Raw genomic sequence first — 13,545 nt, 5'->3', positions numbered from 1 at the left:
CTCCCTCAGGAGCCTGGCGCGGTACGCGGAGGGTGTGAGGGAGCCAAGGAGATGGGAATGTTTGGAGAAGCTCTGATCCCTCACTCGGGGAGTGATCCGGTCCCCTGTGCTCCAACACAGCGTGTCCTCATCAGATGTTAATGAGGTTCTTAGAGCAGCAAAGCCAAACCTCTGCAAAGGTTGCCTGGATCAGAGCTGAAGGGGCTCTCTCCGCGTGCATCTGCAGCGCCGTAATTAAATAATCCCCTCGTAGCCATGGCAACGTTGTCTCCGTGTCCTCTCCCACTCGCTGCTTCTCTGCCAGAACTTCCAGGTGTTGATTTGGTTCTGACAGCCCGGTGGGGGCTCTGAGAACCCTCCCTGAGCTGGGGGCATGGGAGAGCAGAGCTGGTCCTGCAGGAGAGGCTGGACCTGGCGGGAGAGCTGCCCCTCACCTGCTCTGTGCCTTCCTGTGGCACAGGAATTGATCCTGGAGCCATTCCCACCCTTGGGAGCTCCACAGCATCGTGGGGATGCTCCTCAGTTATTTGTGGCTAAAACTCCCCCTTTCCCCTCTCCTCTGTGCCCTGGCTCTGCCCCAAGGATTCATTTCGCGCATCCCACTCGCTCCTGGTCCTTCCACACTCATTGCTGGCATCAGTCTCGGTGTGTCTGAGATCTCCTCGAGTCAGGAACAGCAGTTTCCAGGTAGGAATTTCCACAGCCCGAAGCAGATTGCACCCACGTGTCTTGCTCAGCACAGCCAGAGTGTTCCCATCCCTGCACACTGGGATTTTTCTTGGCAAAGGTGCCCAGCAGGATGTTCCACCTGGAGCTGAGCATGGAGGCACAGGAGGAGGAGCAGTGGGAACAGGAGTCTGTCAAACTTCTTACAGCCCCTGAGAAAGTCTCACTTTATTTTCCCTGTCACCCTGACACATTAATGGCTGCAGCTGAGGCATCCTCCTTGCTCCTTCCCACACTTTTCCACATCTCCTGCCCCAGCACAAAGCAGAGTTTTCTCATGAATAAAGGAAAGAATCAAATCTCATTGGAAAGTTCATCAACTTTGGGCTCCTGCTCAGTGAGTGATAGATGGCTTTAATTACACTGAACTAGTTGGCATCTCTACTCCACTCCCCAAAGTCATTAAAAATTGATTTTCTGTTTGAACTCCAGCCCCCCAAGGGGTCTGTGGGCAGCGTGCCATGGCTGTGGGATGCTCCAGGGGCTGTCTCCAGCCAGGGGAGGTCACAGGCCTGGGCTGGTAGCATGCAAAAGCTGTGGAAACTTTGCTTTGGCTGCTTATTTTAGGTCTTTATTTATTTATTTATTTATTTATTTGGAACTGGTTTCTTGCACTTATTTGTTCCGGGGGCTGGCAGAGTTGGAATTCATGTGTTTTGGAGAGACTGTATTGATTTTTTTTTTTCTTTTTAATTTATTTTATTTTCCTGCTCTTATGGGTCAGGCAGTCATGGAAAGCAGTAATGAGACTTTATCATTTAATGGTTGAGCAGCAGGTTCGTTTTGGCACAGGGAGCAGGGAGAGAGGTCACAGTCAGGCAGGGGGGAGCAGGGCCGTGCCCTCAGGAGTGAGGAGATCCCCCGGCAGTGTTGGATTCTTGGCTGTTGTCCTTCACACAGATGCTCCTCTGCAGACATTGTTCAAAATCTCTGTGTGGTTTTTAAAGAATTATCATGTGCAGAAGCCGCAGCTCCTGAGCAGAAAAAGAAACGAAGCGCTCAACATCAAATCATCTCTAATGAACTCTTATTCACATAATTCCAATCCTCTGTTATTTATAGAGCGCAGCGAGAGCATCCAGCTCCTCACAAACACGAAACAAGCCCTGAGCTGCATTTAAATCACAGGGACAGATCCTGCCAAGCCTCCCTTTGTTGGGGATCCACAGTGCCGGGTGATTTTGGGGCTGTCCTGACCTCCAGGCTGGGTCCGAGTTCAGCGTGCTGGGCAGATTTTAGGGGAAACCCAGCAACCTCCCTGGGTGCTCCTGTGCTGGCTGGTGTCTCCCACAGGGAATGCTGAGAGCTGTGGGATGCTTGTTTGGTTTGAAGAGCACGTGTTTGCTTCTGGTTCTCCACCCAGGAGCAGCGTGATGGCTGCAGCACTGGTCTGCACTGGGAAATGCTGGGGTGGGGTGGATGTGGGCAGTGTCAGCACCAGGCAGGGTGCAGGAATAAGTCCTGGCTGGGCTGTCCTGGGGGGCTGTGCTGCCTCCAGCCCCTGAGGTCGGTCCCACCCCACGGTGCTGTCCCTAAAGTGCTTTTTGCTCCTTAGAAGGGAGAGGCAAAGCAGGAAAAAACACCTGACCTGTGGCCACTCGAGGTGTAGACCCTGTGAGGACACCCCAGGCCCCCTCTGCAGCCAGGAATCAAACCCAAGCCCTTCATTTCCACCTCTGACCCTGAATTTCTCTTCTCCATTCCCGAAGCTCTTTCATCCATCACTGGCTGAGGGCATTCCCACCTCTGCCCCTCATTTCCAGGGTCCCAAACCGAGCCCTCCACCCATCCCACGGGCTCCACGTCGGCGAGAAAACACCAACCCCGTGCTTCCCTGGGTGATCTCTGTTCCAGGAAAAGCTGTTGAGTGGGGCTGAGGAAACAAGAAGAATAGCAGCCCTATTGGTGTCGTCCTCAGAGAGGAACTGGGTTCTCACTGTGTCAACAGCACTTGGCGTGACAGTGGCCGTTGTTTGGGGAGACACTGCTCCTTTCAGAGCCGGCTGCTGGGAGCCGGGTGCTGTTTTGACGGACAGAGCCGGTGCAATCCAACAGTTGTTTGAATTCCCAGCCAGTTGCAGGCATCGCTCCCGGGGCCCGAGCGCTGCAGGGAGGCTGGGAGAGGATTATCTGCAGTATTTGGTGGGAGAAATGGAAATAGAACCACAGGATCACGGAATGGTGTGGGCTGGGAGGGAGCTTGAAGATCATCCGGTTACACCTGGACACCTTCCACTCTCCCAGGTTGTTCCAAGGTCTGTCCAGCCTGGCTTTGAACACCTCCAGGGACAGGGAGTCCACAGCCTCTTGGGAAACCTGTTCCTGTGCCTCCCAACCGTATAGGAAGGAATCTCTTCCATACATTGTAGAGGGACAGAGCAGGAGCTCTGTGCAGAGATGGGATGCAAGCCCACCCTGCTGCTGGAGGTGGCAAAGGACGGGTTGGAAAGGTTCAAGTGGTTAAAAAGGTTAAAAATGTCTTTGCTGGAGCCAAGAAGTGACCTGTGGTTAAAGCCTGGTGTCGTTTTGAAGCCTTTGGGGTTTCAGTGCTGGTAAATAGGTGAGGGCCGTGCTGCACCTCAGCATCAGGCAGGAACTTTCCTCATGTGCTGTGGGTGGGAGAGGGGTTTACAGCAGTGTTTGGGGTTGTTCCCACCTGTGCTTCCCTCTGTGGCATCCCTGCCTGGAAGGGACAGCAATCCCCAGGGGGTCAGGCTTGGGGCCAGCGTGGCTGCTGCTGGAAGGGCTCAGAGGGGCCAAAGCAGTGAAACACCCACCCAGACTAAACAAGCTGCCAAAATGCCCGTGATTTATTGCCTGCAGCAGCTCCCCTGGGAGAAGGGTGAGAGAGCAAAGCATAAATCAGGGAGGAGAGGACTCAGCTCCAGCCACAGCGGAGGTCTGGGCAGGGGGGCTCAGGGGTTTGAGGAGCCGACGGCGCCGTGGGAGCCCGGCTGGGGCTCTGTGTGCCCAGGACTCGCCCAAGGGACGGGGTGACCTCATGTCTCAGTCTCCAATAATTCCTATTCTCGCATGTTGGAACAAATTCATTTCAGGCTGTGGATTTGCTGTTGTGTTCCGTGACTCCGAGGGGCGAAGCGGGACCTGGGGCTGCTCAGGCTTTGCTGTGGGAGAGCAGCTCTGAGAATGTGTGGTTCCCTTGCAGGTGTCCCGGGTGCCCGTGGAGTCCTGTGAGCAGTACACGACCTGCCAGGAGTGCCTGAGCTCGGGGGACCCCCACTGCGGCTGGTGCTCCCTCCACCACATGTAAGTCCAGCCTTGGCTGTTTCCTGGTGATAAAAGCAGCTTTCAAGGCTTCTGAGTGCCTCCCACGCAAAACGAATTAGGCTGAAGTTCCTTAAATCCATTTTTCTCTCCTTTGGACATTCCCTGCATTGCAGCGCAGATGCCATTGGAGATCCCTGAGCTCCCGGGGAGAGGTGAAGGGAAATAAACTCCTGCTCCAGGAGCAGTGGGTCGCCCACAGCGTGGGCAGGGGGATGTGGACACAATGGAAAACCAAAATTTAAACTGGTGGGAATGGAGGCCTGGTGGTTTGCACACTCCTGCTCCTTGCCCAGGTTGTAAATCCCAAATAATGTGAAATTTTTAAAGGCAACAGTAGATGTGAATCTGTGAGTGGGGCTTTGCTTCCAGCGAGGTTACAGCCCCAGAGCAGAGCACAGAGCCCTTTTAAATGCACCAGGAAAGGAGATTGAAATCCTGCAAGGGGAGGTCAGGGGTCCCTGCTCCAGCCGTTCCCGGGGGGATCTGGCAGCGGGCTCGGAGCTGGCAGCCCCCCTCACACTGCCAGGCACAAAGGGCTGAGGGTGCTTTTCTCCAGGGGAACTCCAGGGAATTCTCTCTGCATTCAGGAGGTGTCCGTGCCCTTCCTTTCTCTGCCCTGCCATAATAACGAGCACTTCCTAAGGCGGAAGGGAGACCACCGGGCAGAGGAGCTCGGGGGAGGAGGGGAAGGCCTGGGGAAGGCTGGAGCAGGGGAATAGAAATCCCTCCGGCCCCGTGCCAGCTCGCAGAGCGGCCCCGTTACTGCACGGAGAGCGTGGCAATGGGGGAGGCAGAGTTCAGGGCCCCGCGCAGCAGCGCTTGGCCCCTTGCCTGAGGAGCAGGTGCTGGAGGGGAGCGGGGAGCTGCAGGCTCCTCCGCAAATCCGGCCTGGATTCGGGGCTTTGGGGTGCAGAGCAGCTCCCCACAGCGGGTTTGGTTTATGGCCACACTTGGGGAGGTGCAGGAGAAGCAGCTCAGCCCCTGAGCATCGCATAGGCTCCTCTCAGGGAAGGGCTGGGGACAGCAGCAGAGCTCTGAGCATCCCACAGCAGCACCTCAGGGCACTCTGGGCATCCTTTGGGGTTTTTCAGCTGTTTTCCTTTGCAAACGGGCCTGTCCTGCCCTACAGCTGAGCCACCCTTTGTGCAGTCATGTCCGAAAGTCTTCACTGCCACAGCTCCTTCTTCAGAAGGGAATTATTTCCATCTCTGGGCATTCCTACCCCTCGGGCTCTGCCCCTGGGGCAGCCACCCCAGTGTGCCCTCCCAGGGACAGCGGGTGGGGAGGGGACGCTGCAGCAGGGGCTGTGCTGGGGCTGTTGCTGCTGCTCCTGCTGCAGCTCCTCCGAAAGGATCACCGAGTACTTCCCTCATGCTAATGAGCTGGATCTTCACAAGCCACCTGGGAGGCAGGTAAAGGTTGTTATCTTCATTTTGCAGAGACAAAACCCTCAATGACAAGAGGAGAGAAAAGTGTCATTTCCTCTGCCCTTTTGGCCATGACATTTCGGCATCAACCTATTCCCAACAAGGGCTCCTCCCCGATGGGATTTCTCAACTCTCCCTTCAAGCATCTGCACTTCAGAGCAGTGATCATTTTTTAGCCTTTTTTTTAAGCTGTAAATAATTGAGTTTATCTTACTGTTCCTCGAAGCCTCTGTCATCTTTGTTTGGAGGCCCCAAGTGCTGGAGTGTTTGTATTTAATTTGTCATCTCTCCCCTTTAATTCTCACACATTCCTGCTTCCAGCTGGAGCAGCTGCTCTGTGGAAGGGTGGTGGGTCAGGGGGTGACGCTCACACTGTGTTTAGGGATGGCTGAAAGGGTGAGGGGCAGAGGAGGAGGTGATTTGTTCATCCTCTGCATGGACAGAGGGTTCCTTTGCTCTTCAGGAGTGATCAGAGGCCTCCAGGAGATTGTTACAGGATCTCTCCAGCCCAGTGGGATCTGAAGCCTGCAAGACTTCCCCATGCTGCTCTCTGCAAGTGTGTTATTGTCTCCAGGCCTATTTATCTCTGTTGGGGCTGTTGCCATAAGTAGGATGATAAAAAAGAGCCATTCCAGCGAGTCAATGAGATAAAGGCTCCAGTCAAGAGCTCACTTTAGGGCTATCTTAGAGATTCACTTAAACCTCGATATTTCTTCCTTTGGCACCATTCATATTTAGCTCCATTATGCTCCAGGAGAAAAGGTACAAAAGGGAGAGGGTGAGGAGAGCAGCCCCAGCGTCTGTTGGGGATCACGGGGGTGGTTTGGAAAGGGAAAGTGGAAACCTCACTTATCCTCATCTAAAGCAAACGGCCTCACTCCCACTGTCCCATAGAATCCCACAGTGGGTGGGTTCGAAGGGACCTTAAAGGCAAATTTGTCATCTGCACCCATGGAGGGGGGTTGGAAGGAAAGGATTTTCCCCAAATGACATAAACCAGGAAATCCTGGAGGGATGCCAGCACCACAGTCTGGTTTGAGACACTGAAAGTCCTCCCTTGGTTCCCAGTGGGTGCTCTGCTGGAAACAGTGGAATTTCCCTCTGCTCCAAGGACACCTGCAAGAGAAAACAGGGATAAGAAGCCATGCTGGAGCCCATGGAATGCCAGCAGCAGTCCCAGCCACCTTGGCATGCTCAGAGCGTGCGTCCCTACTGCTGGGAATGGGATAGAGCTGGGAGCTCAGGGCGTGAGCACCAGCCAAGCACCGCTGGCAGCAGCTGGAAGCTCCCATTCCTGGCCGTGTCTCACACTCAGCTCCAGGAGGAGATGATTAGTGAGCTGTGTGGGTTCAATTAGGACAGAGGCATCATCCTGCCCCTGCCTGTTACTGCTTTCTGCTTTAGTTCCTGTGCAGATGATGAGTTCATGGCTCGTCCCACACCACCAGCACATGGGATTAGCAGCTCTCAGTTGTGTCCCAGTGCAGGAATTACTCATGGGATACTCACGGTTTGTCTTTTTGCTGATCACAGAATATTTTCCAGCACCCTTTGCTCCTAACCTGGTGCCCAACACCTGCTCCCTGTGCGGGCATCACCAGGTCCTGCTGCGGAACATCTCCCCGGGGGTTTTGGGTGCGTTCTGTGCTCTGGGTGGGTGTTCTTGTGCTGAGTGCTCGTGTGTGGCAGGTGCTCCCCGAGGGACCGCTGTGAGCGGGCAGAGGAGCCGTTCCGCTTCGCAGGGAGCATCAGCCAGTGCCTGAGTGTGACAGTGCAGCCCAGCAGCATCTCCGTGTCCGAGCACAGCCTCCCGGTGAGCAGGGATGGGGGCTGCGGGAGAGGCACCTCCAGCAGGGAACACTCCACGCTCCAGCCTTTCTCCCTTCCCTCTGGCATAAGTGTTTTCTCATGAAGTCACGCTCGCAGAAGGACAGGGGAGCCAAGGGGTCACCCGAGCTGGGGAAGGAGCCGGAGGGGGGACGGCAGAAACAAATTCCCCTTCCCCTGGTGCCCCAGCTCATATTTCCCTTGGTCTGGTTTCTGTAGCTGGTGAAAGGAAAGCCTTTGTTTCCCAAAAAGCTCCTCTGTGAGCAGCGCTCGGGCCTGGCTCTCCGAAGCTTCCCAGCTGTTGCTGCCGGAGCCCCCCAGCCCCCTGTGGCAGCTGGTCCTGCTGCCTCCCCTTCCCAGGCTGCTCCCAGAACCCCGAGTAAAAATGGTGTGGGGAGAGGGGACTCAGCCCTCCAGGCACTGGTTTGCCATGGGGACACTGCCCAGTTGTGATGGGGACACTGGGGACTTGCTCCTGCCAGGCCAGGGCAGGGTGGTCTGTCCTGTCCATGCAGTGGGAGGGGAGGTGGATTGAGCTCAGGGGTTTGGGGACAGTCACTGCTGCTCTCAGGGTCCTGCCATAGGCATTGGGGGCGGCAAAACTTCTGTAGAGCAACCAGGGGACAAAAATCTGCCATTGCCACCACTCCTGACCTGCAGCGCCCAAAGGCTCAGCGGGGTGGGTTTCTATCCATAAAGAACATCCTTGGCTTCCTTTTTCCCCCTCCCTTTCCCATGAAAGGGCAGTTGGCCAGAACCTGTGGGCAGGTGGGTGATTTGAGGGGGTCATTTTGAAAGGGAAAACAGTTGGGACAGGGAATTTGAGGGAGATCTGGGAAGCTCTGCCTGCTCACAGCTCTGTTTCGCTCCCCGGTGTCCCTGCTGCAGCTCAGCCTGCGGGTGAGCGACGCTCCAGACCTGAGCGCCGGCGTCAGCTGCCTCTTCGGGAACCTGACGGAGGTGGAGGGGCAGGTTTCGGGCAGCCAGGTGGTTTGTGTGTCACCGCCAGCCAAAGATGTCCCTGCCATCCCCGTGGATCAGGGTAAGTGATGACTCCTGAGCGGTGACACGGTGTCAGACAGCGCGGGGCAGCTTTGGGAGTATCAGCTGAGTGGAGCAGAGCCTTTGGGGCTGCTGCCAGAGAAATTCGTGCTCCTGTCAAAGCCTATTGAACCCAGGGAGCTTCATCCTTAGGAAATGCATCCCACACAGGGCAGGATGGGCTGGCAGCAGGCAGCAGGGAGTGCTTGCCCTGTCCTTACACCCTCCCTGCGCTGCCAGACAGCTCCCAGGGCAGGACAGGAGCCGTCTGTCCCCTCCAGGGTGGCTCACAGGTGGCCAGGAGCTCTCATCCCTGCCAGACGGGGTGACTCTGGGAAGCAGGAATCTCCCCTAGGCCTGGCTCAGCACCCACAAGTACTGGCTGCAGTTTCTCTGTTTCGGTGCTGGTCTCTGGGTTGTCTCCTCATTAATGTCACCACTGTCATATTTTCTCTTCCCGTAACTGAAACGCCACTGGCTTGGAGTTCATCTTCCCCTTGGCATCCTTCCAGGTGTCCACGGTGCCTCCCTGCTGATGTCTTCGTATTTCTGAGGCATTTTATGGAGCCTGAGACTTGGGGAACACCGGGGGGCCCAGAGCCCTGTAGCAGCAGGACCAGGATAGGCTTCCCCACAGCAGCCCCAAAAGAGCAATCTGCTCTTAATTGACCCAGAGCGGAGGCTCCTGGAGAGCTCCGCTGGTGCTTCACTTGTTTCCAGCAGTGGCTCCTGTTCTGGGAGATAATTCTGGGACATTATGCCCAGAGAAGCTGTGGATCCTAATCCCTGGAAGTGTTCAAGGGTGGGGCTGGATGGGGTTTGGAGCAACCTGGGATGGTGGAAAGTGTCCCAGCCCATGGCAGCGGGTTGGAATGAGATGATCTTTCCCTTCCAACCCAAACCTTTCCATGATTCCACGATTCTATTCCTGGGCTGCCTCTCAGAACAGTCTCACTTCTTATACCGGAGACTGACTCAGGAACAGGGCGAGATTCCAAAATCATCCCAAGGCAGCGTTTCCCCCGTGTCTCTGATGCATTTTGCCATCAAGGCTGGTTTTTTGGAGGCATTGTTGGACACAGACACCCCGGGGTGTTCGGGGGCAGGGTGTGGGTGGAGGTCCTGGCGGGTGGGGGAGCAGGGAGATGAAACCCCGAGCTCCCCAGCAGCAGGTGGCTCAGCGGGCGGGCAGTGGGCAGCAGATCAGCCCGGGTGTGCTGCTGTCCCCTCGCTCCCGCGGGCAGGAGTGACGGGCTCTGCTCTGCATCCCCAGACTGGTTCGGCGTCGTGCTCCAGCTGAAGTCCCGGGAGACGGGCAGGACCTTCGTCAGCACCGAGTTCAAGTTCTACAACTGCAGTGCCCACCAGCTGTGAGTGCTCCTTCCCCACCCTCAGCAGAGCCAAAAACCAGCCCAGAAAATTTGGGGGATGGGCGTGGGACCGGCCAGGGGTGTTGGCACGGTGCGCGGGTCGCAGCACGCACGGTGCGGGCCAAGGGCAGCCAGCAGCCCGGGTCTGCTCGAACTCCGGGGGCGTGCGGAGCTCGGAGAGCCCCGGGAGGACGCAGGTGGAGCGAGCCGGGAGCAACCTCAACCTGCTGGTGCCCCCAAGCTGCGCGATCCCGCAACTGAGAACTCGGATACAGCCGGCTCGGGAACGGGAAGGGAGCTGCTGGGGAAGGCAGAGCAGGGGGGCTGGGGGATGCGGGCGGTGGGAGGTGGGCAGTGGGAGGTGGGATGTGGGCAGAGGGAGGTGGGATGCGGGCAGAGGGAGGTGGGAGGTGGGCAGTGGGAGGTGGGATGTGGGCAGAGGGAGGTGGGATGCGGGCAGAGGGAGGTGGGCTGCAGGAGAGGAAGGTGGGCTGCAGGAGAGGAAGGTGGGCTGCAGGAGAGGAAGGTGGGCTGCAGGAGGAGAAGGTGGGCTGCAGGAGGAGAAGGTGGGCTGCAGGAGGGGAAGGTGGGCTGCAGGAGGAGAAGGTGGGCTGCAGGAGGGGAAGGTGGGCTGCAGGAGGAGAAGGTGGGCTGCAGCCCAGGCATGTGGGAGGCCCAGTGGAGGCTCCATGGAGGGCTCGGTGCTGCTGAGGATTGTGGAATCACATCCCCCCGGGCACTGGAAGGCAGCAGGCAGCCGGCCGGCCTTAAAAACACATTTTCAGACCTGAAGCGTTTATGGATTTCTCTCTGGAAACAAAGCGAGCTCCGGCTCTGCAGGCAGGACCTGCCAGCAGCTGGATGGGGATGGCAGGGCTGGGAGCCTCTCCTGGGGCAGGGGCAGCTGCTGGAGTCACCGAGTGCCAGCACAAGGTCGCTCCCAGCCCTTCTGTGCTGGTTTGAAGCCTCAAGCTCCAGGGCCTTTCCTGATGCCCTTGGAAGAGGGTTTGTGTGTTTGTGTGCTTGGCTGGCCACTGGCTTTCCTAGGCAGGCATTCATTTTTAATTTAAATTCTGTTGTGAGCCACAGCACAGAGCAGAGGTACCGGGATGACAGGGACTCCTTCAGTCCCCCTGTGCTGCCTGTGGGATCCATATCCATAATCCCAAGGATTCCTGCTCCTGTCCTGCTGCCCCTCATGCACAGCTGTCTCCTCAGGCCCTTGTGCCTCGGTCAGGCTGTGCAGCACCAACAGCACTTGCAGTTCCCCCAGGCTTCTCTGCATTCTCCCAGTGCGGAATTTTCATGAGGAATGGCGTTCCAGGGACCCCTATTTCCATGGAGGAGCCGAGGTTTGGATCAGGAGAAGCAATACATCCTTCCTGGACTGTCACTCGGCTTCATCTGGCCGTGCCTCCCTCCCGTTTGTGTCTGGAGATAAAGTGCTTACAGGGTGGTAAATTCTGCAGCACTTACATCACTCCAGACTCGTTATCACAGAGTTCAAGGAGGGCACAGCCAGCCTGGCAGGAATGAATCACGGCATGCAGAAAGGAGGCAGAATTCAGGGCTCAGCCAGCAGAGAGGAGAGATCTATTGATCCTGAGGCTCCGTGCTGCAGTGCTGGGTGTGCGGGGAGCAGGGGAGCTGCTTTGGGCTGTGTGGCATCTGATGCACTCACCCCTGGGAGGTGACACGGGGAGAGAGGGACAGGAGGGGTTTGGGGATGGGCAGGAAGGTCCTGGGAACCCTCCTGTGATGTTGTGACCCCATGGACTGAGGTGGTTAGGAGCTCAGGCCCATGGATTCTGTGTCCCCAGGGGGCTGCAGGTGGGACAGGGAACCTTCCCTGACAAGTGTCTTTTAGTAAGGACTAGGTGGGTGGAGAGATGCACTTTCTGAAGCAAAGGAGACACACTGGTTCTTGAGAAAGGTGGACTGGGGTGAAAGAGCCAGGGTGGTGACCCGGTGTAAAGCTGGGAGCTCAGGATCCCACCTTGCCCTACTGCCAGGCCGGGGGAGAGCTGGAGGCAGCAGCCAGGAAACTACAGAAACCACGGAACAGGGAGAGGTGCCAAACCAAACCACTGGCCTGGGTGCCCAGGGAGATTCTCCTCCCTTGGAGGGGAAACTGGGAGCTCCAGCAGCCCCTGCTGGAAATGCTAGAGGCCAGGTGGGTGAGGTGCTGCAGACCCAAACAGGGACAGAAGTGGGTCAGACAAATGAGTAATTAAATAAGCTCGCAGCACTCGGTGTTCTCCCCCAGATTTGCCCGTGCATGATTAGAATAAGCTCCCTTGGCTATTGGGGCCACCAGGAAGGCATCAGGAGGACACAAGTGAGGTATTAGAACTCATTCTGGTGGCAGCAGCTCACACGAGCTCGCACTGCCCTGGTCCCTGCGCCCAGCTGGCGAGGCAGCCCCTGCTGCAGAGCCTCTCTCCTCCTCTTCCAGAGCTTCTTGCCCGAGGCCACACTGCCACCTCCCTGGTGACATTTGTCTGCCTGCCCTGGCCTTGCTCCAGCACATCCCCGGGCACTTCCCTCTCCAGGCAGCACCACAGTGCCTGGAGCCACAGGTTATGGCACGGGACTGACTCCATGGGCACAGCTGATCCTTGTGCCACCAAGAGCTGCCACGTGGCAGGAGGGGTGGCCTCGGAGATGGAGGAGGTGGCAACTGCCAGGATCAGCAGCTGTCACAGCTCGTGCATCTCTGTGGCGGCAGCAAGTGGGGAACAAAACCCACCCAGGCACTCTGCTGGCAGCTGGGCCCCCCGGGGCTGAAAAGGGTCTGTGTTCTTTCAAAAACATTTCATAAACAGTTATTTTTTTTCCCAACATGAATCAAAAGCACTTGCTGGACCCTCTGCGCTCCAAGGCCGGGCAGAAGTGTTGCCGTTGACTTGGCGCATTCCTGACTTGTAAAACAACTGATCCCATTTTTGCCAGGCTTGCCTTCTTTTCTAGAAACTAAAACCCAAGCCTGGTGCCTGTGCAATGCCCTGCTCTACTTTACACCAACCCAGTGATGTGCAATAAATCCGAGCTTGTATTTTACTGTGGAATAAATTGTGAGGCTGCCCAAAGTCTGTCTTTTGAGCCTGTGTGTTTTCCCAAACCCGTTTCTCACTTTTGCTGTATCAAAACCACGCCCCTCAAAGAAATTATTTTCCCAGGAAGCCTGGATTTCTGGTGAAGCCTGGAGATGACTGTGCTGAGCCCTGTGCTGACCCCTCCTTTGTCCCCAGGTGCCTGTCCTGTGTGAACAGCGCCTTCCGCTGCCACTGGTGCAAGTACCGGAACCTCTGCACCCACGACCCCACCACCTGCTCCTTCCAGGAGGGACGGATCAACGTCTCTGAGGTACCACACCGGGATTCTTCCCTTTATCCTTTGCTTTTCTGTGCCACAAGCAGCAGAACCAAAGTTTCTGTGAGGTTTGTTGCCTTCCCGTGGGTCTCTGTGTTGTCAAAAAGATGCAGCTTTAAAGCAGGGAGGTGTTGGTGTCACTGAAGTGCTGCTCTTGACCTGAATGCCAGAGCTGATCCCACCCCTGCTGTGTGGGAATGCCCAGGTTCATTAATTACAGTAATTGCTGCAGGGCTTTCCCTCGGGGGTCCCAAGGACTCCTCAAACCCAGCACCTTTCAGCAGCTCTGCTTTGTCTGAGGGCCACAGCAGGTCTGGCTGGGGCTGGTCGGTGCCTTGTGCTGGCAGGGCTGGGATTTATGGCTGTGGACTGACGAAGAAGGGAATTGCCAAAGTGCACAGCCCCGGATTTTGGAAAAGGGAGTTGGTTCGGGTTCCAGCGCTGGGGACCCGGAGCCATCTCTCTTAGCAGTTCATAAAAGGTGTGGGGCTCCA

General features: G+C 56.7%; 1 protein-coding gene across 2 annotated transcripts in view; it reads left to right on the top strand.

Annotated features, from left to right (window-relative positions):
* PLXNA2 (plexin A2) overlaps positions 1–13,545 on the top strand; it is a 139,462-nt gene that overhangs the window by 80,441 nt on the left and 45,476 nt on the right. For both annotated transcript variants that reach the window (XM_048327622.1, XM_048327623.1), the window contains exons 5-9: positions 3,893–3,993; positions 7,131–7,254; positions 8,157–8,310; positions 9,583–9,679; positions 12,931–13,045. In XM_048327622.1, the coding sequence (XP_048183579.1) occupies positions 3,893–3,993; positions 7,131–7,254; positions 8,157–8,310; positions 9,583–9,679; positions 12,931–13,045 (591 nt within the window). The remainder of the gene's footprint in view (positions 1–3,892; positions 3,994–7,130; positions 7,255–8,156; positions 8,311–9,582; positions 9,680–12,930; positions 13,046–13,545) is intronic.

The sequence above is a fragment of the Corvus hawaiiensis genome, chromosome 24 (genome assembly GCF_020740725.1).
Source record: "Corvus hawaiiensis isolate bCorHaw1 chromosome 24, bCorHaw1.pri.cur, whole genome shotgun sequence".
In the NCBI taxonomy this organism is placed as follows: Eukaryota; Metazoa; Chordata; class Aves; order Passeriformes; family Corvidae; genus Corvus; species Corvus hawaiiensis.
Note: the sequence above shows the minus strand (reverse complement) of the source record. Positions and strands in the feature narration are given on the sequence as shown.